General features: G+C 37.1%; 1 protein-coding gene and 1 long non-coding RNA gene across 3 annotated transcripts; one reads left to right on the top strand and one right to left on the bottom strand.

The window, feature by feature from the left end:
- Positions 1 to 9,517: 9,517 nt before the first annotated feature.
- On the top strand, positions 9,518 to 11,606 carry LOC130939194 (uncharacterized). The gene is made up of 5 exons (XR_009070197.1): positions 9,518 to 9,829; positions 10,162 to 10,209; positions 10,299 to 10,343; positions 10,454 to 10,602; positions 10,791 to 11,606. It is a non-coding gene; the product is annotated as an uncharacterized LOC130939194 (long non-coding RNA).
- Positions 11,607 to 12,062: 456 nt separating this feature from the next.
- On the bottom strand, positions 12,063 to 17,510 carry LOC130941528 (zinc finger CCCH domain-containing protein 5-like). Of its 2 annotated transcripts, XM_057870071.1 has the most exons (8): positions 16,924 to 17,510; positions 16,715 to 16,837; positions 16,465 to 16,623; positions 14,922 to 15,014; positions 14,362 to 14,478; positions 14,047 to 14,121; positions 13,620 to 13,836; positions 12,063 to 12,999 (listed from the first exon to the last, which is right to left on the bottom strand). In XM_057870071.1, exons 1-8 carry the CDS (start codon positions 17,446 to 17,448, stop codon positions 12,956 to 12,958), a joined length of 1,353 nt encoding a protein of 450 aa, XP_057726054.1. In that variant the 5' UTR covers positions 17,449 to 17,510; the 3' UTR covers positions 12,063 to 12,955. The 2 variants fall into 2 exon arrangements, with proteins under 2 accessions (XP_057726054.1, XP_057726055.1); XM_057870072.1 differs by lacking the exon at positions 14,047 to 14,121.
- Between the last annotated feature and the right edge of the window lie 4,284 nt (positions 17,511 to 21,794).

Raw genomic sequence — 21,794 nt, forward strand, 5'->3', positions numbered from 1 at the left:
CCTTGAGCTGAGCCTTTAGAGTTTCCTTCCTCATGTTTTCCCACGTTATTGGCGGAGGACAGCTCGCTATCCTCCGAACTTCTGCCTAAAGCTCGGCAATCCGAGTTAGGAGTTCTTCTTGCGTGGGTTGTTGGATCCCATTATCGGCCATGTTGAGAATCCTGCAGAAAAAAAGAGTACAAAAGCTAAGCAAAGAAATAGTGGGTCAGATGAATGCTCGAGCCCCACGGTGGGCACCAAATATTCTGTTCGTGTGTAACCGAGGTATGATGACTCTTTCCAGTGATTGTTCGGTCGTGGTGGAGAGCTATACTTCGTTTGGGACAAGGGTTGGAACACCCCGACAGTGCGCAACACAGTAGCGGGAGAACCTGCAAAAAGTACTCTAACGCTCAAGTTAGAAGAGTATCTTAAAAGGAGAATTTAAAGGATAAACAAAAAGTGGAGTGTGACCTGTTTCTTCTGAGGCATCTGATTTGTTTATATAGACGAGTGAAGTGTTAGCTTCTCTTTGTTCATTCTGATCTTTTTGATTGGATGGTGAATACTGTTTGTTATTGATAACAGATTAGAGATTACGTTTGACTCATTTTGGAGCTATATTCAAGTTGTGGTTGAATTCTTTCGCACTATTATCTCTATTTCATATGATCAGTTTTGATATTAATCTTGTTTTCGAATTTATAGGGTACACATCAATTATAATTAGTTTAATTTCAATTGAATCTCAATGGAACTTTAAATTTTTAGTTTTACCGATTCAATTATTAATTCGATTTTTAGAATCTTAATTATTATTGACTAAATTAATTGCAGATCTGATAAAAATATTAAAACTGAACCTAATTTGATCCGATTTTAATAATGATACTTTAGATATATAATACTTTATTTCTCTTTTTGTGATACATGCCTTTATCTGCTATGATTTTTGTTGATTGCTTTGATTAAAAAGTAGTAACAATTTGATGTAATTTTGTAACGTGCATATTTATATTATACTACTTGTTAGAATATTTTTAGAATATTATATATTAATACAGTTGATATTAAATTGATTTTGTATTTAATCGAGTTGATATTAAATTGATTTTGTTAATTATAATTATATTGTAGATTTAGCCTATAAATAAAAACTTTTCATTGCATTCTTGAATTATTATCATGTATTCTAATATTATTAATTAATGGCTTATATATACATATTTATTGATTTTTTTATTCTTCATCTATGGGTATAATTTACATCATTTGCATTTTTCGGAAATGAATTCACGTTATTTTTACTTTGGTATCTCGTCTTCTATCACATGATTATATTATGTATTATATCATGTATTTTTTCTTGATATCATGCATTTAAATACTCATCTATTTATCATTTAATTATGCTATATATTTAACCATATATTTTTTTCCTAACATGGCGTGCTTAATTAATTTCGCTTACAAGTTAGAACGTAGAACAAATATAAAAGACAATAGTCTGTCCACAAAAAGAGAGAAAATAGAACTATTGAAAAAGAATTATAATTAAAAACCTTAATTTGTTTTTTATATTATTTTTAAAAATATTAAAAAAATAAATTCAAAATATTTTTTAATTAAAAAATAAATTAAAATTTTTAATAATTTTTTATTTAAAAAAAGTCTAAATAACCTAAAAGAAGTTTAAATTTTTAATTTTTGAGAATTCAATATATACATCGCCCTATATCATTCATCAGAAATGAAACCATGAAGATGGAAGACACAAAAGCACCCATATATTGATGCAGTTTCTAGGGCCTTACCAAATGGTTAGAATGACTAGAAACTTAGGATAGTGATCTTATTTTACACTTAAATGTTCGTTATGATCATATAAAAATGTTGGAGTCAGAGGATTTTGGTCAAACACGGAAGCACCTATGAATGAAGCCAGATACAACTTTGCATTGGTAGAGATACGAAGTTGTTTGGTTCACTGGCTCCACGTCATTTATTATTCGTCATCTTTTACTTCTATTTAAGATAACACACCACATACAGTAAAAGGCACACATGTTTTCAAGTTTTTTTCGTAGAAAGTAACTAAGTGTGAAAGAATCTTCTCATCCAAATGCTATCTTAGTTTTTCATTTTTTTTATAATAGTTTAGTTCTATTTATATTATTATTTTATTTTATTTTATTTTTTGTGATTATAAAAAAATTAATTAATTTAAAAAAAATAACTTAGAAGATTACAGGTTAGATTCTCTAGATGTCAATCTCAGAAATTATTGTTATTATCATAAATCTTAATCTTGAAATAATAACGAATTAGAATAACAGAAATATAAAAAATAGGAGTCAGAATAATCAGAATAATAGAAGTAACAAAATATAAAAAAAATATTTATTTTTTTTGTTTCTAAATAAAATATATTGTTATTTGTATATGTGTATTAAAATATATTGTTATTTGTATATGTATTAAAATATATAAAACTTAAATTAGAACCTGTTTTTTGCGGAGGTTACATACTCGGCTTTATAGATGATAAATTTACCAACTTGTGGTGATAAATTTGAGATTCTTGGCCGAACAGTGAGTGGTGATGAGTTAGTTTCGCTGATAACATTTGACTATTTAGACTTTACGTCCGACATTTTTGATCTGTTCCGAGTTCCGTGGATATTTTCGGTGGCTGAGGTATAGGGTATGTATCATAATCCCCAAGTTTGTCTTGGTTTAGACAGAACAAAGGTGAGCTTTTAGTAGGTGTCACGTATATCTCGGCCTTAGATTTTATGCTATGTTGGTATCCCGTAGCCCCCAAGCTCGGCCTGGTTCTGTTCGGAATATGAAACAGTTTTTGTAATTAATTGACGCATCGCTCTTCGCGCCTTCGTGATTGATTAATGTGAGACCTGTTGCGCTTTCTGAGGAATCCCTGTCCGTTTTATTTTGACGTGAGTTAATGCCCTTTTTTTGAATGGCTCAGATTTAAAAACACCTCAAATGTAACCGTTTTAGTTTTGCCGGTATTTAGTTTTGCTTGTAACCTTTGGTTTCATCTTTGGGCATAACTGGATTTCCTGGGACTTTGTTTTTTTTTCATAGAATGAGTAAAAATGGTGAGTGCTAAGTACTTCTTCTGTTTGCTACTTCTTTCTGTCTTTTCTTTTCTTTTACTTTGTGTTTGATGGAGAAAAGGAAGGCTGGGCTTGATGAAAATGATCCTTGTAAATGGGTTGACACTAGAGTTAGGGCTTATGTTTCTGAGTTTAATGACGAGGAGTCAGTGAAAATGCTGGGTTCGGATGTATGGGTTAGGGAGGGTAGTAACGTTAGGATAGAGATATTATCGTGCCAAAGTGATGATTGCGTTTGTGACCGTTTGCATGACTGGTCTTTCTTTTATATGTATAGTTGTTTGTTTATGGATTAGGCGTTAGGCTTCCTTTTACTGAATTTGAGTGTGGGGTTTTGTACTGGTTAAACTGTGCTCTGTTCCGAGGGTTACCTAAAACTGCAGGTCAATCTCGGACGAGATCTTCTGTGCTGGTCGGAGCTGTTGTGTCGACTTGATGATGGTGGCTGGAGCCGCCGTGTCTGACTTGTTGGACTTGGTGGTGGTACTGATCCTTCGTCACCGGAGGGTGGTAGTACCTGCAAGAGACTCCGATACTTAAGTTAGCAAGGGTATTAAGCAGGATCAGAGTATGAGTTATAACTGGGTGTTCCAGTGTATTTATAATGGTGTGGAGTGACCTTTCTGGAGATAAGATAGTTATCTTATCTTATCTTTTGGAGGGAACCGCCCTTATCTTTCTAGGCTTTGGGCTGCCTTTAGATTTGGGTCGTGTTCCTCTGTTTGGGCCTCCTTGGGCCTCTGTAGCGGTTTGGCCGACCTCTTTATGAAGAGGTCGGGTAATCTTGACCTAAAGAGGTCGGTCGAATTGTCTTCGATCTGCCTGGGTCGTACAACTCGTCCCAGGGTATGAACAGTGCCCCTACTTGAGCTCGGTCTTTTCTTTGAGGTTGTATTTTTTCCAGACTGGGGCCCCTTTTTGGAAAAGTCGAGCTCGAACATTGTTGATCTTTTTTGCGGAGTTTGTTTGAATGCAGATCGTTTTTCTCACTCTTCTTTAATTGCATCGTGCGTTTGCTCTTTCCTAAGGAATGTGCGAAGGCTTAAATACCCATTTATTTTTTTGCCGTTTCCTTTTATTTCCCTCTTTGTGTCTTCATTTTGAATTTTTCACAACCTCTCTCTTCAGTTTCTCTTCTCCGTGCTTGTTGTAACTTATCTTCTTCTCTTTTACCCCTTCGTTTTTTTCCTTCTCAAAAAGGTGATCTTTGCTGGTGCCATCTCGGTTGCTTGTTTTCAACCTTCGATCAGTTGATCGTTTCCTTCTTCTCTACAGGTTGGTTCTCTCTATTTTTCATGCCATTCTTTTTAGGTTTGATTTGTAGAGAAAGTTTGCATCTTTCTGCATTTGCTGCATTTTGACTGTCGCTGCGTGTTCTGAAGTTTCTTCCATTTGTGTGAGCCTTTTCTTGTTTTCCTGCTAGTTAGGGTTTTGACCATTTGTTTACTATCTCTGACTGTATCTTCTTTGATTTGGTTCTTTTGCAATAATGAACTGCCTGATTCTAAAAAAGGTTGCGTCTTTGATGATTTCTTTGCATTGTCTATTTGATGCTGATAGTTTGCCTGTCTTGTGCCTCTTATCTGTTTGTCGATGTTGATGGTTTTTTTAAGTCTGAAAGAACCCTTTGCTGATAAACTTGTAAAAAAGATCGTAGCTTTTTTATGTTTTTGTTGTGACTTTGTAACTTTTTCTTTGTGGAGTGTCTCTGTCAAAGGAGAGTTATTTTCCTGTTTGAGGAGTGTCGAGATGTAAGCTGTAGATTTTTCCTGCAACCTTGTTCTGTTATTGCCTCCAAAGGATGCCCCTGGATTCTTGGTGTGAGTCCTGGGGTTTCCTTTTGTTGTCATATCTGACTTCTTGATACTTGTATGGCTTAGTCCGAGTCGTATCTATTTACGCCCAAGTTGCTCTTCTTTGACTTGCCTGAGCTGTTTGACTAGTAACCCATCTTCCTTTTTCTTACTGTAGGACTTAGTTGACCCATGTCTTCTCGCAAAAATATTGTTGAGACATCCTCCAAAGTACCTGAGGGCATGTCGGACTGGCTGGACTCTCTCGTGTTGATGTGTGTTTCTGTGGTAAATTCTGAGTATTGTGTAGAGCTGAGGAAACATCACAGGCTTTGTAATAGTCAGGAGCAAGAGAAAGACTATGAGCTAGTAGCGCCTGATCCCGATGAGCGGGTTTGTTTCCCAACCTCGGTCCAAGAGGAGCGTCTATTCTTTTATGCCTATGACTATTTTTTCAGCCAACTAAACATTACTTTTCCTTTTACTCCTTTTGAGACCAATTTGTTGTGGTCGTGCAATGTATCTCCATCCCAGCTTCATCCCAACTCTTGGGGCTTTATAAAGATTTTTCAATTATTGTGCCGTGAATTGGGTGTCCAGCCTTCCCAATCCCTTTTTTTTATCTCTTTGTTCTAACAAAGCCTGGTGTGGTTAAGAAGAAGGCCGCTTGGGTCTCTTCTTGAGCTTCCCAGGGAAAAAATGTTTTTTCAATGTATAATGAATCCTTCCGTGATTTTAAGAACTATTTTTTCAAGGTCCGAGCTGTTGAAGGAGCTCACCCCTTTTTTCTGGATGAGAATGATGAGCCCACTTTTCCTTTAGAGTGGCAACAGAATGTAGTGGTATCTAGATATTCTTGGGAGATGTTGGATGAAGTTGAGCAAGCCTTTTGTAACTGTGTTGGAAGAGAACTGGGGGCAACCTCCCCATCTTCATACCAAGAAATTCCTAAGAGATCCCTCACTTCTCCGAGCTAAGCTGGGTAGTAGTGGACTTCTTTTGTATCTTGTTGTGTTTGTTTATTTTGTCGAGTTTATTCCTTTTCTTTCCAATTTATAACTTGGTTTTTGCTGTGTATTTTCAGAGATGGTTAAAAACAATGATTCCATGAATGTCTTTAAAAAGGCGAGAAAGGCAACTGCGGTCCAAAACATCTCGGCCAAGGTTCTCGGAGAGGAGTCGTCTAAGGCTTCCTTGAAAAGGTCGACTTCGGACACTTCTGAACCAAAGAAGGTCATCCCGACTCCCCATGTTCGGCTGGCCTCATCTGTTCATCCTCTACCGACCTCCGGTGTTGCCTCCCCATTTGTTGCCAGTCCTTCTCCCAAAAAGCAGAGAACTGCTGAGCCCTTCAATTTGGATGCCCTTGATTTTGATGTCGTGGGTTCGTTGATCAGCAAATTACTCCCTATGGGGTTGTGCCTTTGAATGATGTGTCCATTCTTCATCATTTGGACTTTATTACGCAAAGTAATATCAAGATGGCCATATGAGAGCAGCCTTGTTTAGGACTGCTCAAGATGTTCCGGTTCATGCCACAAATGCTTTCATGGAGGAGGCCAAGTCGGAATATGATAGGATCAAAGGGTTGAAGGAGGAGCTTGAGAAAAAGGTGGCAAAGTTGGAGAAAGAGTTGGAGGATGAGAAGACTCGGGCTACTGCTGCAGTGGCTTCTGTGAACTTGGCTGAGGAGATGGCACAGAAGCATAAGGATAGCTGTATCTTAACTTATAGTGAGATGGTAGAGCTCAGGGAGAGGTTGGACTCTGTTTAGGCAGACTATACTGAGCTCCAGGGCCATCTTGTAGGCAGCGTGAATGCTGCTTATGAGAATTTGAAGGCTCAGGTTCGAGTTCTGGCGCTTGAGCTCGACCTCACTCTATTCAGCTTGGACAACATTGTAGTAGATGGAAAGATTGTTCCTAACGGCTTGGACAATGATGATGTAGATGTAGACCCTCTTCCTGTGCCATCTGCCAAAGCCTCAGTTGTCCCGGCCTCTTCAATTCCTACTACCGAGGTCGGCCATCCTGAGTTGGACCCTGATGTCTAGATTCTGAACCGGCCAGATGGGACCGTGGATACCGTCCCTCTCGCGACTCGTCCTCTTTCTCCCCGGGCTGCCGCTACTGGGGAGTCTTTGAATCCCCTGTAATTTTCTGATTTAGTATCTTTATTGCCCGGTTGATAAACCACTATTTTATGGTCTATCTTATATTTAGTTGAGTGGTTTTATCAAGTCTTTACCCACTTATTCATATGATTTGTATGGCTTTACAACTCCTTCCTAGTCTTGATCTATGGTTGAAAACTTGCTTCCTAGAAGTCTTTAATTTGTGTATTTTAATTCTTCTTTATACCATTCGATGCCGTGATCCGTGTGTTAAGTGTTTTAGGCTTTATAGGGCAGGAAAGGCTTAGAAGATGGTGATGAAGCTTGCAAAAATAGAAGGAACACAAGAAACTAAGGAGATAACCAGCGAGCAGCGACGCGCATGCATGGCTCACGCGTGCGCGCAACATGGAGAAAATTGCAGTGATGCGTGCGCGTGCCTAACGCGTACGCGTGGATTGGAGTTCTGCAATATGACGCGAGCACGTGCTTGACGCGAACGTGTGACACGCCAAAATGACCAGCGACGCGAACGCATGGCTGACGCGTACGCGTGACATGCGCGATCTGCAGAATTAACAGAAAATGCTGGGGGCAATTTCGGGCCATGTTTTGACCCAGTTTTCGACTCAGAAACACAGACTAAAGGAAGGGAACATGCAGAGACTCAACACACATTCTCATTCGCATAGTTTTAGTATTTTAGATCTGAATCTAGGGAGAATCGCTATTCCTCTAGGTTTTCTTTACATTCATAGTTTATTAGTTTTATACTTTTGCTTTGGATTTTGGATATTGAAGAGTCATTACCTCCGTTGAAGTTACTATTCTAGTTTGTTTCCTTATTCCCTTACTCCTTTAGTTGTTTATTAATCTTGTTCAGATAATTATGTTGCATTTTGGATTTATTAATACAGTTTATTTCTTTTCCCTTTAATCAATTTTCAATCCTTATTCTATTTAATTTATCATGTCTTCTTCTATTATTTCTGTGAGCGTTTTATTCATGTCAATAGAGTAAATCCCCAACTTGACATGGGGGCTGATTAAAAGGAGACACTTGAGTTGGAAGGCTTAAGTGATGATTAAATTGGAAGTTGTTGGCTAGTTCTGTATTTACTAACGCTAGACCTTCCTAAGGGAGAGGACTAGGATTTGCGAATAAGAGATTAAGAGTTAGCTCAATCACTTGACTTTCCTTTATTTAGTAAGGGTTAACTAAGTGAAAACAACAACCTTTTTGATACTATACTTAAGAGATCCCAACAAGGATAGAACTTCCATTTAATCATTCCCCCAGTCAATGCCTTTTATTTTGGATAATATAAATTTCTTTTTATTTTCTTTGCACTAACTTACAATTATTTATTTTCTGCCATTCAATTTTGAAAATCTCTCGGAAAACTTCTGATCAATAAAATAGCATTTTCTCTACAACTCGTTGGGAGACGACCTGGGATTCATACTCTCAGTATTTTATTTCTAAATTTTGTGACATCTCTTCTAAATTGATAAGCAGATTTTAGTCGATTGGGAACTATACTTGCAACGTTGTTTTCTTTATAAATTCTTAATCTGTCAATTTCCACCACGTCAATTACCAATACCTTCGATGCCTTGCCTTGTTAATTTGTATTCCTTGTATTGTTGCTTTGGCTGATTTATGATTGTCTTCGTATTTATAACTGAATTAGATTTGAGAAGTTGATTGACTAATAGCTCCACTTGTTGAAGTAGAACAGCTCCACTGTTGGAGAGCGTAAGGCTCCACTGTTGGAGAAAACTAGAATGTCGATATTAAACAAACCAATATCATAATACCAAAAAGACATAACAAAAAAAAAAACCAATATCATCAAGAAGACTCCATATCAACAGACGCTAATAAAAACTAAAACCATCTTGTTCAACTCAATTCTTATATGAAGATTCTGGTTTCTAACTCTGTGTCGCTCTCTTCCTTCTTTAGGTTCTAGTGATTAAACTTGCATCCTCCATACTCCATAGGTCATAGCATTACTCCCATCATCCCATGTCCAATCTAGATTCTGCCTAATGTAATCCAAAACAGCCTCATTTTCTAGACTTATCATCTTCACTTTCACGAGGAACCCCTTCCTCTATATCTGCCTCGCATTCCGTCTTTTTAGTTAGTTTCTTCTCTAATCTTCTATTTTGCTCTTTATTTTTTGTGCATCCACTTCTGATATACAATTATTTTATTGCTCAATATACAATTTATATTCACATTTATATAATTTATTGATATAATCAATGTTCTAAAAATCGGACCGGACTAATCGGTCAAATTGGTTCAACCAAAAACCGGCATAAAAAACGGTCCAGTTCTCTTCTTAAAACCGCCATCATTAAAACCGTTGAAAAACTGTTGAACCGGACAGTTGGATCAGACCGAAAACCGACCGATTCTTAAGAAACAACGTCGTTTCATTGCTTTTAAAAAAAGAAAGGAAAAAACCCCACCCCTCCACGCGAGTCCCTAACCCGCATACACCCCCCACACCAGACACCCCTACTCCTCCTTCGAAACACACACTCAAGCCCTAGGGTTCCCCAAACGGCCAAACCTAAAACCCAGCAACCCAGCTTCGTCAATTGAACCGCCGCCGCCGTTCGTGGTTGTCGGCGTCTCTGCGGCCTCCTCCTTCCCTTGTCCCAAATCCATACGGCCAGACCTTCTCTTCTAGGCTTTCTAGCTCGGCACGTCGTCCTGTCTTCGTCGGTGACTTCGCTGTTCGAGGCTTCCAGCTGCTACGCCGTCGTCGTCCTGCTGTCAGTGGAAGGTTAGTCAATTTCATTTTGATTTTGAGCTGTTTCAGTGTTATGAATTTGATTTTGAATGTCTCTTATGAGTGATTTGTGATTTCTAAATCTGAAATTAATTAATTTGTGATAAGTGTTTTAAATTTAAAATTTGTGATCAGTGATTTTTTATGCTGCATTGTAGCTGTTGGTATTTAATTTGTTGTTGAAATAGTTACTGATTTGTTGTTGATTCTTTTTTATTTTTTGTTCTGCTTTTGGTATTTGGTAATCTTTGTTGCTGATTCTTTTTTATTTTTGGTTCTGTTTGATGTTTTTAACTTTGATCATGATGTATTGATTTCAATTATAGATGGAAGTATTAATCAAGAAGCAGTTGCTGATAACAATACATCTTTGAGTAATAATCCGCCTGCCAAGAAGCTCTTTGTAATTTCAGTTATGTTTTTAACTTTGTAATTGCTGTTTTGTAATTTCTGCTGGTTGCAGGTTTAGAGCAAAGAAGCTCCTCGAGCAGGCAACATTGTTGAACAGGTCAATAATACACCAAAGTATTAATCTTAGGAGCTTCTTTTAACTTTTTTTCATCTGCAGTGGTGTTGTGATTGTTGTTGAGGCCTTTTTTTTTTTTCTTTTTTTAGCAGATTGTGGTTCAAATCAGAGTGGTCTTGGCATTTGTTGGGGAGAATAGAGCACTGCAAGGTTACTCATCTGCACTGTGGATTGTTCAGCAGCGGCTCCGAAAAGAGCACCGTTGTGTCCCTCATAGAGAGATTCTATGACCGTTTATCAGGTAAACTTAAAAGTTAAAATTTCTCACTTAATTTGAGTGATGGCTAGGTAAAGATGCATTCTTGTTTAGTATGTAGTTTACTTGCTTGTTAAAAAATCTGGAACTGAAGTTATGCATATTAGTTAAAGGCCATATGATATGGTATGATATGTTATGTGGCACTAATTAATTGAAGAAATTGTGTGTAGGACAAATTTTGCTAGATGGGAATGATGTTAAGAGTTTGAAGCCAAAATGGCTGAGGCAGCAAATAGGACTAGTGAGCCAAGAACTGGCTTTGTTTGCGACAACATTCAGAAGCTGACCAAGTTGAGATTGAAGAAGCTGCAAGAGTAGCCAAGTTTATAATTTATTTATGGGTAAAGTATATTTTCTGTCCCTGAAGTTTGATAAAAGTTTTAAAAATACCCCTAAGTTTTATTTTGTTTCAATTTTATCCCAAAAGTTTTCGATTTGCATCAAATATATCCTTGACGGCTAATTTTTCAAAAAATTTAAGACCAATTCAATAACAATTTCATAAGAACAACCCTCAACACAAGTAAATCAAGCATAATTTTCATGCGTTATTATTAGATTGATCTTAAATTTTTTTAAAATTTAGCCGTCGAGGGTATGTTTGATGCAAATCGAAAACTTCTGGGACAAAATTGAAACAAAATAAAACTTAGGGATATTTTTGAAACTTTTGCCAAACTTCAGGGACAAAAAGTATACTTTACCCTTTATTTATTTTATTCTAAAACGATTTTTCTGGTTGAACTACGGTTAGACCAATAAATCAGTAAATCAGTGATTAGAACGGTTTGATAACCGATCCGGTTCTCAGAACCTTGATATAATCACCGATATTTATTTTTAAAAATGTCTGATTAAAATATGATTGTGGTACGGAATTTGAAAATTTGGAATGTCATTATTCATATGCAAACTTTGTAGAGCATTATTATGCTGATGTTAAGAAAACCAAAAAATTGATCAAATCCTAATCTTTCAAAAACTTCCATTTCGTGTAAGTATGAAAACTACAATATTAATCATCGTTACTTGGTACTTAATTATTATGAAATCATCAGAAAAACTTCTAGGTCCATTTGTTAAATTTATTATAAATAAGTTTTGGACTATAAATAAATAAAGAATAATATTTTAGTTTCATTTTAACATAATCATTTCATACTTACTGTAGTCTATATATTTACAAAATATTTGCTTGATATACCTGCACAATTATCAGGTTTTTTTTATTAGTTGTAAAATAATAACCAAAATTACACGAGTTTAATTTCAAGTAGGAAGCAAGGTATTGAAAACAATCTTATTACTAGTATCTCTCTTTTCCTACCACCTCCGGTATGCAAAGAATAAACCATCTAACTACAACTTCTTTCACAGCTCTCTCTTAAACAATGTTAGCCAATATTAATAGCATAACCAATCTCCTCATTATAATATGAGAATTTACAAAAACAAACCTGATGCTCGTTTGATTTGCATTCTTTTTTTGTTTCATAGAAGGAAAAAAAAAGGAAAAAAAAGGAAACACTAAGAAGAGAAGAGATTGTACAAAAGATGATAAAGCATCATCACAGGAATACAAAAGTTAATCTTACTTGCATTCTTAGATGTCTACATCACTGTAATCCGACATCTGGTGAGTGGTGGTGTCTTGAACGCTTCTTTTTATGATGCGATCTTCCGTCCCCATCCCACCGTGACCAACCTCTATCGACTTCATCACATTCATTTTCATGGTCTTTAATGTCTTCTCGATAGCCAGATCTTATGTGTCTCTCTCTCCGTGACCAATCTCCATCAACTTCATTTTCATGGTCTTTGTTGTCTTCTCGATGGTTAAACCTCCTGTGTCTCGAGTTTTTCCTAGAGCTATCATGAGGTTCCAAGTCTCCTTGATCAAACAAATCTTTATTAGATTCAGCTTCACCGGTTCTATTGTCCCTACTGTGCTGCCGTGAACTTTTCCTTCTACTGGTATGGTGCTCTGATTCGGACTCATAAATCCGATCCCTTCTATCTCTCTTCCGTTTCTTACAGTGTCGTCGTTCTTTTCCATGTTCAACTTCATCGTCCTTACCAGTTATAGCCAAATCTGTATCAAAATCCTCATCATGGCTTCTGCGACTGTCATCCTTGTCACTATGTAACGAGCTTTTTCTGTAATGTTTATGGTGACTTTCCCTATTTTCATCTTTTTCTAGCCATTCCCTATTGGATTCAGAAACTGGAGTTTTGTGCTTAATTTTATGATTCTCTTTTGAATGGGCATTCCATCCCTCATCGGGAGTTCTTTGCCTTCGTTCGTCTCCATGTTTTCTTCTGCTAGAATAACTTTTCAACTGATCCCTCTCCCTAGATCTTGATCTACTTGAGTGGTACCTGCAAAAGATTCTCATACTATAAGAATGAGTATAAATTAACATATAAAAAATATACATAAAACCTGGCATGAACAAAATATTTGCCTCAAACATAAAATATGGTTCCAGTTCGCAAATTGAAAATTTGGACTCAAATCAACAAAATGCTATTCCAAGCCATATTTCCTCAATCAAATTTTATTAGACTAATGCTAACAATTAGTTACTTTCCCTCAAATATAAAACAGCCTTTGTTGCAGCACAAGAATGCAAGCCTGAGTGTAGCCTGCAAAATTCTTTGCACAGATTTGATACAGATTTGATAGGAAATTTTGGTTAATTTATCAGTTGGAATTTGAGGGGGAATTTTGGACCAATAATTATCTTCAGCCCCTATGACAAAGGTCACAGTTCATGTTGTGAAATCAGCCACTGGCTCTTGTATAAAGTTAGGCTGTGTGTGTAATGTGACATGCTTGTGCACCACGCCACCCTCAATTGGAGCTTTTGCTCCATTTTTCAAATAATATAAGCAGGTCCAAATTCAAGCATATTGATAAAATGGTAGTAGCTAGTTGGTCCGTTAAAATTCACACCATTTATTGTCATAGAATGAGGAACAACAAAGTGAAAGCATACCTGAAAGAATCTGATCTTGACATCTCCCCGTATTCTTTTGCAAACTCAAATTTTCTCGCTCCCCTAAAGCCTCATAATCATCAGAATAACCAAATAATGCTATCATCTTTTTCACCCAAAATTTTGGGGGCGGTCTATCAGAATCAGCCCATTCATAGTCTCCACCAGGATTTTGGAAACAGTGTATAAAATTGCACGCTGTTCCATGAGAACAAGTCTGTTAACATGCAACGGAAAAAAGCAGCATCAACAAATTGACCTTCAACCCTTAAATTAATTTAAGGGATAAAAAAACTATTTAAAGTTTGAAGTTGAAACCAAGTCATCACATCGTTTCTACAAATGAACCACACGTGTTTTCAGTATTCAAAGCTATATGTAATATATACTAGGGGAACGAAATATAAATCACTGATAAATTGTATACCTTGTAACCTGACTTCATATACTCGCCACATATGGCAACCTTCCATCTTGTCAAACTAACAAAGTTACAACTTACCTGCAATAAGACACATCCAGTTTTGCATCAAACATCCTCAGGGTTTCCATGGATAGCAGGAGTTACAGCCTTAGTCCTTACAGCTCGTCAATACAATACTGGGAATTTCCCGGATATTGAACAAAGGAGGGGCAGAAGTCCCAAGACCCATGAATTTCTATCTTAATTGGATCTTTGTGAAATTCATATGCTCATACAAAATTCAAGATATTCATCAAGAATAAACAGGGAATGAATTACCTGTTTCCCAGCAAAGTAGCGCCCATTAACAGTGTTGTAAGCAAGCAGAGCAGAGTCCAAATGTTTATACTGAACGTAGACATTTCCTCTCAAGTGAAATGCACCATTTTTACACACCTGACAGAAATAAGGATAAATAAGCATTTGCATAAGTTGGAGAAAAAGGAAGATCAGGAAGGGATAAACCAACTCATGCCCTGAAAATTCAAATATTTTTAACGTGTTTCAAATTTGGTACCAAAATATGGTCTTCTAATTGCTCACAAGTAACAAGAATGAAAAATAAGATAAGGGATCATTGTGGGTAAAGTTCAAAGCAAGACCACAATAGTTATGTAAGGTTGTGTTTGGAACAAGAGATAGGGTGAAATAGGACATTGAGACAGACACTGAAGATAGAGACACTAGTGCCCTTCCTTTGGAGATGCAGATTGAATGAGTGTATTTCAGGTCCAATGTGTCTCTATTTGTCTCTATCTCAATACAACCAAACATATTGCGTCTCTGTCAAAACTTCATGCAGAAAACTTTTCAGTATATAAAAAGCATTACAAAAGAACCTTGAAGTTCACAATTTCTCCAAATTTCTGGAACTCCGTATGAACATCATCATAAAATTCTTCAAAACAGCGTTCAACCTCCTCATCCGTGTACTGAAAAATAGGTAAACAAGTCAAATAAGGATTTTAGATTCTGACAATGTAATAAATATACCAAGTACTAGAATATTAGCTTTCAATTATTTCTATACAAATGATAAAATATTAACTACAAGGCCTACATAACCAAAAACAGTGAAGATAATTTGATTCCAGTTTCAGCTATCTCAGTAGTGCAATAGGGTTCAAAACAAAGCCAAAAGAAGTAGCAGATGCCAAATTCAGCACTTCTTGTTCGTGCATAAGGGATGAAAGTTCACTAGTTTGCAAGATTCTTAAGATGACAAGAAGATTCGTGGAGTAAGGATTGTATCAGCTAGAAGAATTATACATATCAATTTTGAAAAGTTATACACTAGGATGCCTACAAAGAGCAGTTTTTATTATCTTTATCTAAGCATACTAGACTCGCACAAGTTGAATGAAAATAGAATATAATAAAATAGTGGATTTTCCTATAACTAATAGGATCAATGAGTCTATAGCTAAGCAAGCAAGAACCAATGAAACACAGAAGCATAATGGAATATAAGTTTCGTATATGAAACAATACAGATTTTATCAACATAAATTCTGGCCATGCATAAAAATTTTCCTTTCCCCCACCCACACACACAAAGCAATGTACTTTCAAGAACCAACTAACTTCGTCCCCATTTTTATGTCTGGCTGCAATAATCTCAAACCATTTGGTGATATCTGCAACATAGCTCCACAATCCATGGCTTGAATATTGCCCAACAACTATTTATGGTTAAGGATCAAGAGATTTTGGACATTATGAAATTTAAAAGTATGAATTTTAACTGTACAATCTAATTAATGAATACATCCTAAAATGTGATATAGATATAAAATATTGATTGAAACATCATGAAGAAGAAAATCCTCCGACCTCAAAGAAAATATCAAATATTGAAACTTGAAAGTAGTTGCGAACATATGATGCCAATGGTAATAGAAAAAGGACTCAGATACTAAATAAACACATATGACATATCTAAGAATAGGTATTAAAAGGAAAAAATGTCAAACACAACCAAAAGAAAATAGTTGATTAAGTTACTAACAAGGGAGGACGATCAATATTTCATAGATATCCCCAAGGATACAACAGCTAATGTCGTTAATCTTGACCCACCATACCAAGACCAAAACCATGAGCCTCCAGCGCAATGAATCTGATTATTATCAAGTTAAAGAACAAGAGAATATCTACAAGAAAAATAATTGAACTGAATAGACCGTTGACATGGATGCTTTCATTTTTTATTGATAAATGAAACAGCTGTAGACAAAAGATGTAAAAGGCATATTTTGATATAAGATAGAAAACCGCTATTATATAATAAAGTAACTAATTGCAGAATAAAATTATAAAAAAGGAAATTGTAAGGAGCTCCTTTGAGGATACAGCGAAGGCACAAAAGCAGCATTAACAGACCTCAAGGCCTTCATCTTGCTCCCAAGCCATGCCAGGACCATTGTACATGTTTTTCATCAGAAGGGTGCAGGATTTATCAGGGTAAAAGTGGACTCTGCTACAACGTTGACCAAATCGGCATGCTCCAGTTTTTAAATGAAAAGGGCAATGAGCTTTGTCCTGCCATGATAACCCAAAAAAACAAGATAAGCACATTGAGAATTAAGAAAGGAGAAAGAGCAAGATCAAGATAAGATAAGAACTAAATAACCTGTTCTGTTCCGAAATTGGGTACTTGTTGAGCAACATTCTCCAGCACCTGCTGAGCGAATGAATTTGAGTGAGATTCTGGGGGTAAAGGATTTGAGGTAGGTCTATCAGCATCATCAGCATGCTGCAACAGCATGAGCAACAACAACAGTGTTAACTAAGGTTGAAAGAAATTCTTTGAACAACAAAAGGATGCAGCTATGATAATACCTGATTTTGTTTTGTTTCCTTATTTGAAACCCTAACCCTCACTTTGTTCCTCTTGAGGATAATCTCATTTCCTTGCCAGATAATCTCAGGAGGCCCTTCCTCCACATACTCCCATTGATCATCATCATTGTCACTACCATTATCATTGCGTGCCGACTGTGATTCTTCAAGAAGGTCTATCTGTTGCTGTTGTTGCTCCTGCTGCTGCTGGATCCTCTGCTGTAACTCCATCCAAGCCCTCTCTCTTTCCTCGAAAAGCTTCCTGTCACTCTCCATTCTCTCAGCCTCCTGCTGCTCCAGGAGTTGCATCCTCCTCTTCTCGTCGGGATCGTTGATGCGAGCCTCCTCCTTTTCCCGCTCCTTAACTGCAATCTCCTTCCTGATTTGCTTCCGTTTCATTTTCTTTAATGCCTTCCGCTTCTCCTTCCGACTCATCTCCTTTTTTTCTTCTTCTTCTTCTCCCTTATTCTCCTTCATCTTTGCCGCTTCAGTCAGAACTGACAAGTTTATAAACATGCTCAGCATGACAGGAATAATTTAGGTCAATAATCACAAGGATTCATGTCATTGAGATTCGACAAGTTTTACGTTAGCTGTTGCAACTTGCAAGCCTAACACCACTCTCCTGTTTTATCCAAACCAATGTTGCAAGAACCGAACCGGTCATTGAACCGGTCAAGTGACTGGTTCAATGGTTCAGTGGTCTAACCGGGGTTGAACCGGGGTCGAACCGGTTTAATAGAATATACAATAAAATTATTAAAATTCAATATACAATTTCAAATATTTAAATTCAATATTTTTAAACTAATTTTAATTCACTTACAAAATTCAAATATAAGACAAAATTCAATTAAAAAATATAAGACAAAATTTCAAATATAATCGTAACACAAAACAAAATTCAATTCAATTACAAATTCCTAAATTTGCCGGATATAAGACAGCCAAAGTATATAATCATATTTTGTTTCTGGAATTCTAATCAACATGTTCTCATCTCAAAAATCCAAACTAATCTAAAAACAAATCAACAACAAAAGTAATTGAATGAGCTCAAAGAGTGTGAGACAGAGTTATCTAAAATTAAATTTAGAATCAATTCAATATTCAGCAAATTGAATTCAGAATCCATACTCAAAATCACATCAACATTCAACAAATTAAATAATCCAATTTAAGCAAATTGAATTCAGAATCCATACTCAGAATCATCTTATTATATAATATGGTGTTGCTTCATGAACCTTGGCTTATTATTATGCCCCTATATATATGTTCCATTCGAGTAAGTAATTGGAGAAATAACATTTGCGAAATAATTGTTATCAGTTTAGGGTAAGAGTGAGAACCATATACAAGAAAATCCTGGCCCCTCCGTAGTGTCAATTATGGAAACAAATTCCATTGATTCCAGCAAATTGCTGGCATACCATAATCCCTATGCCCCTATTCCAACTTGTTCATCAAGAAATTAAATAAAACATTAGTAAAAATCAATTGGGATTTTTTTGGTAGCATTACAATAGGGAAAGAAAGATTTTGAATTATAAGTAGAGTTTACTGTGATAGAGCGCAAATATCTTGTCTCAAACAATTCCAGTAGCTTTGGTTTAACATTCAACAAATTAAATACATAATCCAATTTCAAACTCACAACACAGACTCAGCTCAGAATCTTCAAAATTAGTTGGAAAAAATGATGAACGGCAAAGACAGAAATGAGCTCAGAGTGTGTGAGACAAAGTTACCTAAAATCAGAGGAGAAGAGAAGGGGGCGACAGCAAAAACGGTAAGGAGCGGAGCAGCGACGACCCACAGAGAGGAGCGAAGCAGCGACGACCCACGGTGAGGGGCGAAGAAGCATCGACGGCGAGAGAGCTCGAAGAGGGAGCTTGAGCTTGAACAAAGACACAGAGAGAGAGAGAGAGAGAGAGAGAGAGAGAGAGAGAGAGAGAGAGAGCGCTCTCGAAGACGACACCCACGGTCTGTCCCGCCGGTGGCCAAGGAGAGGAGATCAATGATGGAGAAGGTGGCGGCTAGGGCTTCTGGTGGATATTTGCTCTGATAGGGTTAAGTTTGAGATTTTGGTGAATGCTGAATAGTGAGAGAGAAGGGAGAGGGGTGAGTTTTGCTTCTACCAAAGTTCTGAAAACCAGACCGGTCATCAAACCACTCTAGTTACTGATTTATTGGTTTATTGATCCAATCGGTCTAACCGTGGTTCAACCGGAAAAACCATTTCATGATAAAATAATAAGTAAATTATAAATAAACATCATAAAATATCTTTCAAATTTAAATCCCTACCCAAACTATCACCAACTAAATGTAATTAATCATCAAAATATGCAAAATAATTGCAGTGCACAAGTTAAAGATAGACAATATTACCTTAACGTAATTGAGTCAAAAAGTAAAACAAAACAGGCTCTTTTAATTCTTTTATGCTTGTAGGCTTTAATATAATCATTAATATAATCATTATCATACAGAGGAACTTTCTTGGAGGAATTTATGGCAACCAAAATAGGCCCTGCTTTTGTCTGAATGGTACAAGATATTATTAACAAGGTTAAATATTGAAGTTGGTTAATCAGACCAAACAAGAATATTTCCCAGTTGTCTCACTGAGTCCAGCCAAATGGAAAAAACATCACTGTGTACTATCGTAATTATAGATCATATCTTACTTTCCCATCAGGCAGTGAAACAACAGACTCAGTTCCAGAAGATGTTGTTATCTTCACCACTCACCAGCTCCTAATTCCCATTTGAAAGTTGAAGCCAACACGAAATAACGAACTACAGAAGTAAGGGAAAGAAATAGAAAATTCTAAACTATTCATGTCTTACTAATAATGAAAACAAAAAAACTCAATCTCTTAAACTCAATAATTACATCAGTTATCCAACTAAATAATTGGATCACAGTTATCATAAACTGATTTCAAAGCCTAGAAGCAGAGTGAAATTAAAAACATGAAGCATATAATAAATCAAAAGATCACCAATTGCAATTTTTTAAATAAGAACAGAAGTTAAGAACAATGAAAAATGAAGATAGATTAACATTTTTCAACCCAATTTTAACAAAGCTCATCACAATGATTAACAACAACAAAAAACACTGAAGGAACAGTGAATCAGTAACATGGGCAGTGCAAATTTAAAATTTAAAAGTTATCAATTTAAAATCTATCATGAAATACAATCAGTGAGCAAAGCCAATCAACCAAGCACTGACTGAGCATTCTGTTATAATTCTGTGACTAGGAAGCAACAAATTCAGCAACAAATTTAACAAATCTTAGTAAAGTCCCGATTTACAGCAACATTTAGATCAGCAACAAGGGAAATTTATTGATTAGCAATTTTTTCAGCAACATGCAAAAATACAGGGAGAAGGGAATTCTGGAGAAGAGAGAACAGGGAAGCGATGGTGCAGGGACTCACCAACGGTCGACGGCGAGTCAGCGACCACCCCACGGAAGGCGACGAAGCAAGAGACAACCCCACGAGTTGCTTCTGCCGCCGGTGACGAGACAGGCGAACCACGAGATGCCAGTGACTGAGACGAGACTCGAGTGACACTGGGAGGCAGAATCGAGCAGAGACAACCAACGCGCACAGCTCGAGCACTCACTGGCGGAGGGAGGCACGAGCAGCCGAGCACAGAGGAGAGAGGCGAGATGCGAGCACACGACGCGGAGGATCCGGCGAGAGGCCCGAGAGCACGAAGACGGTAGTTCTTGAGTGCGACGGACGGCGGCAGCAATCTCCCACTCCGACGGACGGCGGCGACGATTGGTGGAGACTGCTAGGGTTTGCTTTCTTTGGTGGTGGCTAGGGCATTTGCTGCAGGAAGGAGTTGGAGAAGTGGGGGAGAAGTGGATAACGCGTTCAATCTTTTCCCTTTCAACAAAGGAGACGACGTCGTTTTGAAAACCGGCCGGCTTCCAATCCGGTCTGACCGACCGATTACCGGCCGATTTAGCAGTTCTCGAGCGGTTTTAGATTGAGCGGTTTTACGTATTGGATCAGACCATTTTTTCCGGTTTTCGGTTGAACCGGTTCAACTGACCGGTCCAGTCCGATTTTTAGAACGCTGGTTTTTGCCCGTTTGGGCTTTTTTTTTCCTAAGGATCAAAACAACAACGTTTTGAAGCCTGAGTAGAAAATCGACTCTTTAAAAAACTGGACCGGTTCATCGGTTAACCACCGGTTCAGTCGGTTTTGCCAATTCTGATCGGGATTACTTAAAACGTCAAATCTTCTTTCAATTGAATTGATTCGGGTTCTAAGACATGACTTGCATCAAAGGTATACTTTCGAAGCTGTGAAACGTGAAATACGTTGTGCAGGTTCAAAAGATAAAGTGGTTGAGCTATCTGATACGCCACCGACCCAATTTCCTTCTAAATTTAAAATGGACCAAATAACAATGATTCAGTTTCTTTGTCTTTATCGCTCTTCCGATATCTGTAGTCGGAGTAACCCTTAGAAACACATGGCCGCCCTCTTCAAACTCTAAACGTTTCCATCTCTGATCAGCATAGCTTTTCTGACAACTTTGAGCGATAATGATTCTAGATCGGATCTTCTTAATCTATTCCGTCGTCTCTGCCACCAACTCAGGCCCTAACAAACTCGATTCTCCGGCCTCATACCAACATAGTAGAGATTGACACTTCTACAAAGTGTCATACGGAGCTATTCTGATGCTTGCATGGTAACTATTACTGCACGCAAACTCCACTGATAGCATGTATCGATCCCAACTTGCTAGAAAACTAGACAGAAAATCTATGGTGATAGCTTCCCATTTCCACTGTGGAATCTCTAAGGGTTGTAGTGTTTTGGACAGTTTC

Source organism: Arachis stenosperma, chromosome 7 (assembly GCF_014773155.1).
Source record: "Arachis stenosperma cultivar V10309 chromosome 7, arast.V10309.gnm1.PFL2, whole genome shotgun sequence".
NCBI classification, from domain to species: domain Eukaryota; kingdom Viridiplantae; phylum Streptophyta; class Magnoliopsida; order Fabales; family Fabaceae; genus Arachis; species Arachis stenosperma.

Coding starts and splice junctions, on each gene's coding strand:
- LOC130941528 (XM_057870071.1), bottom strand. CDS start 17,448: ATGCTGAGCATGTTTATAAACTTGTCAGTTCTGACTGAAGCGGCAAAG. Junction 16,624..16,714: donor CCAATTTCGGAACAGAACAG/GTTATTTAGTTC, acceptor TTATCATGGCAG/GACAAAGCTCATTGCCCTTT. Junction 13,837..14,046: donor ATATGAAGTCAGGTTACAAG/GTATACAATTTA, acceptor GCATGTTAACAG/ACTTGTTCTCATGGAACAGC.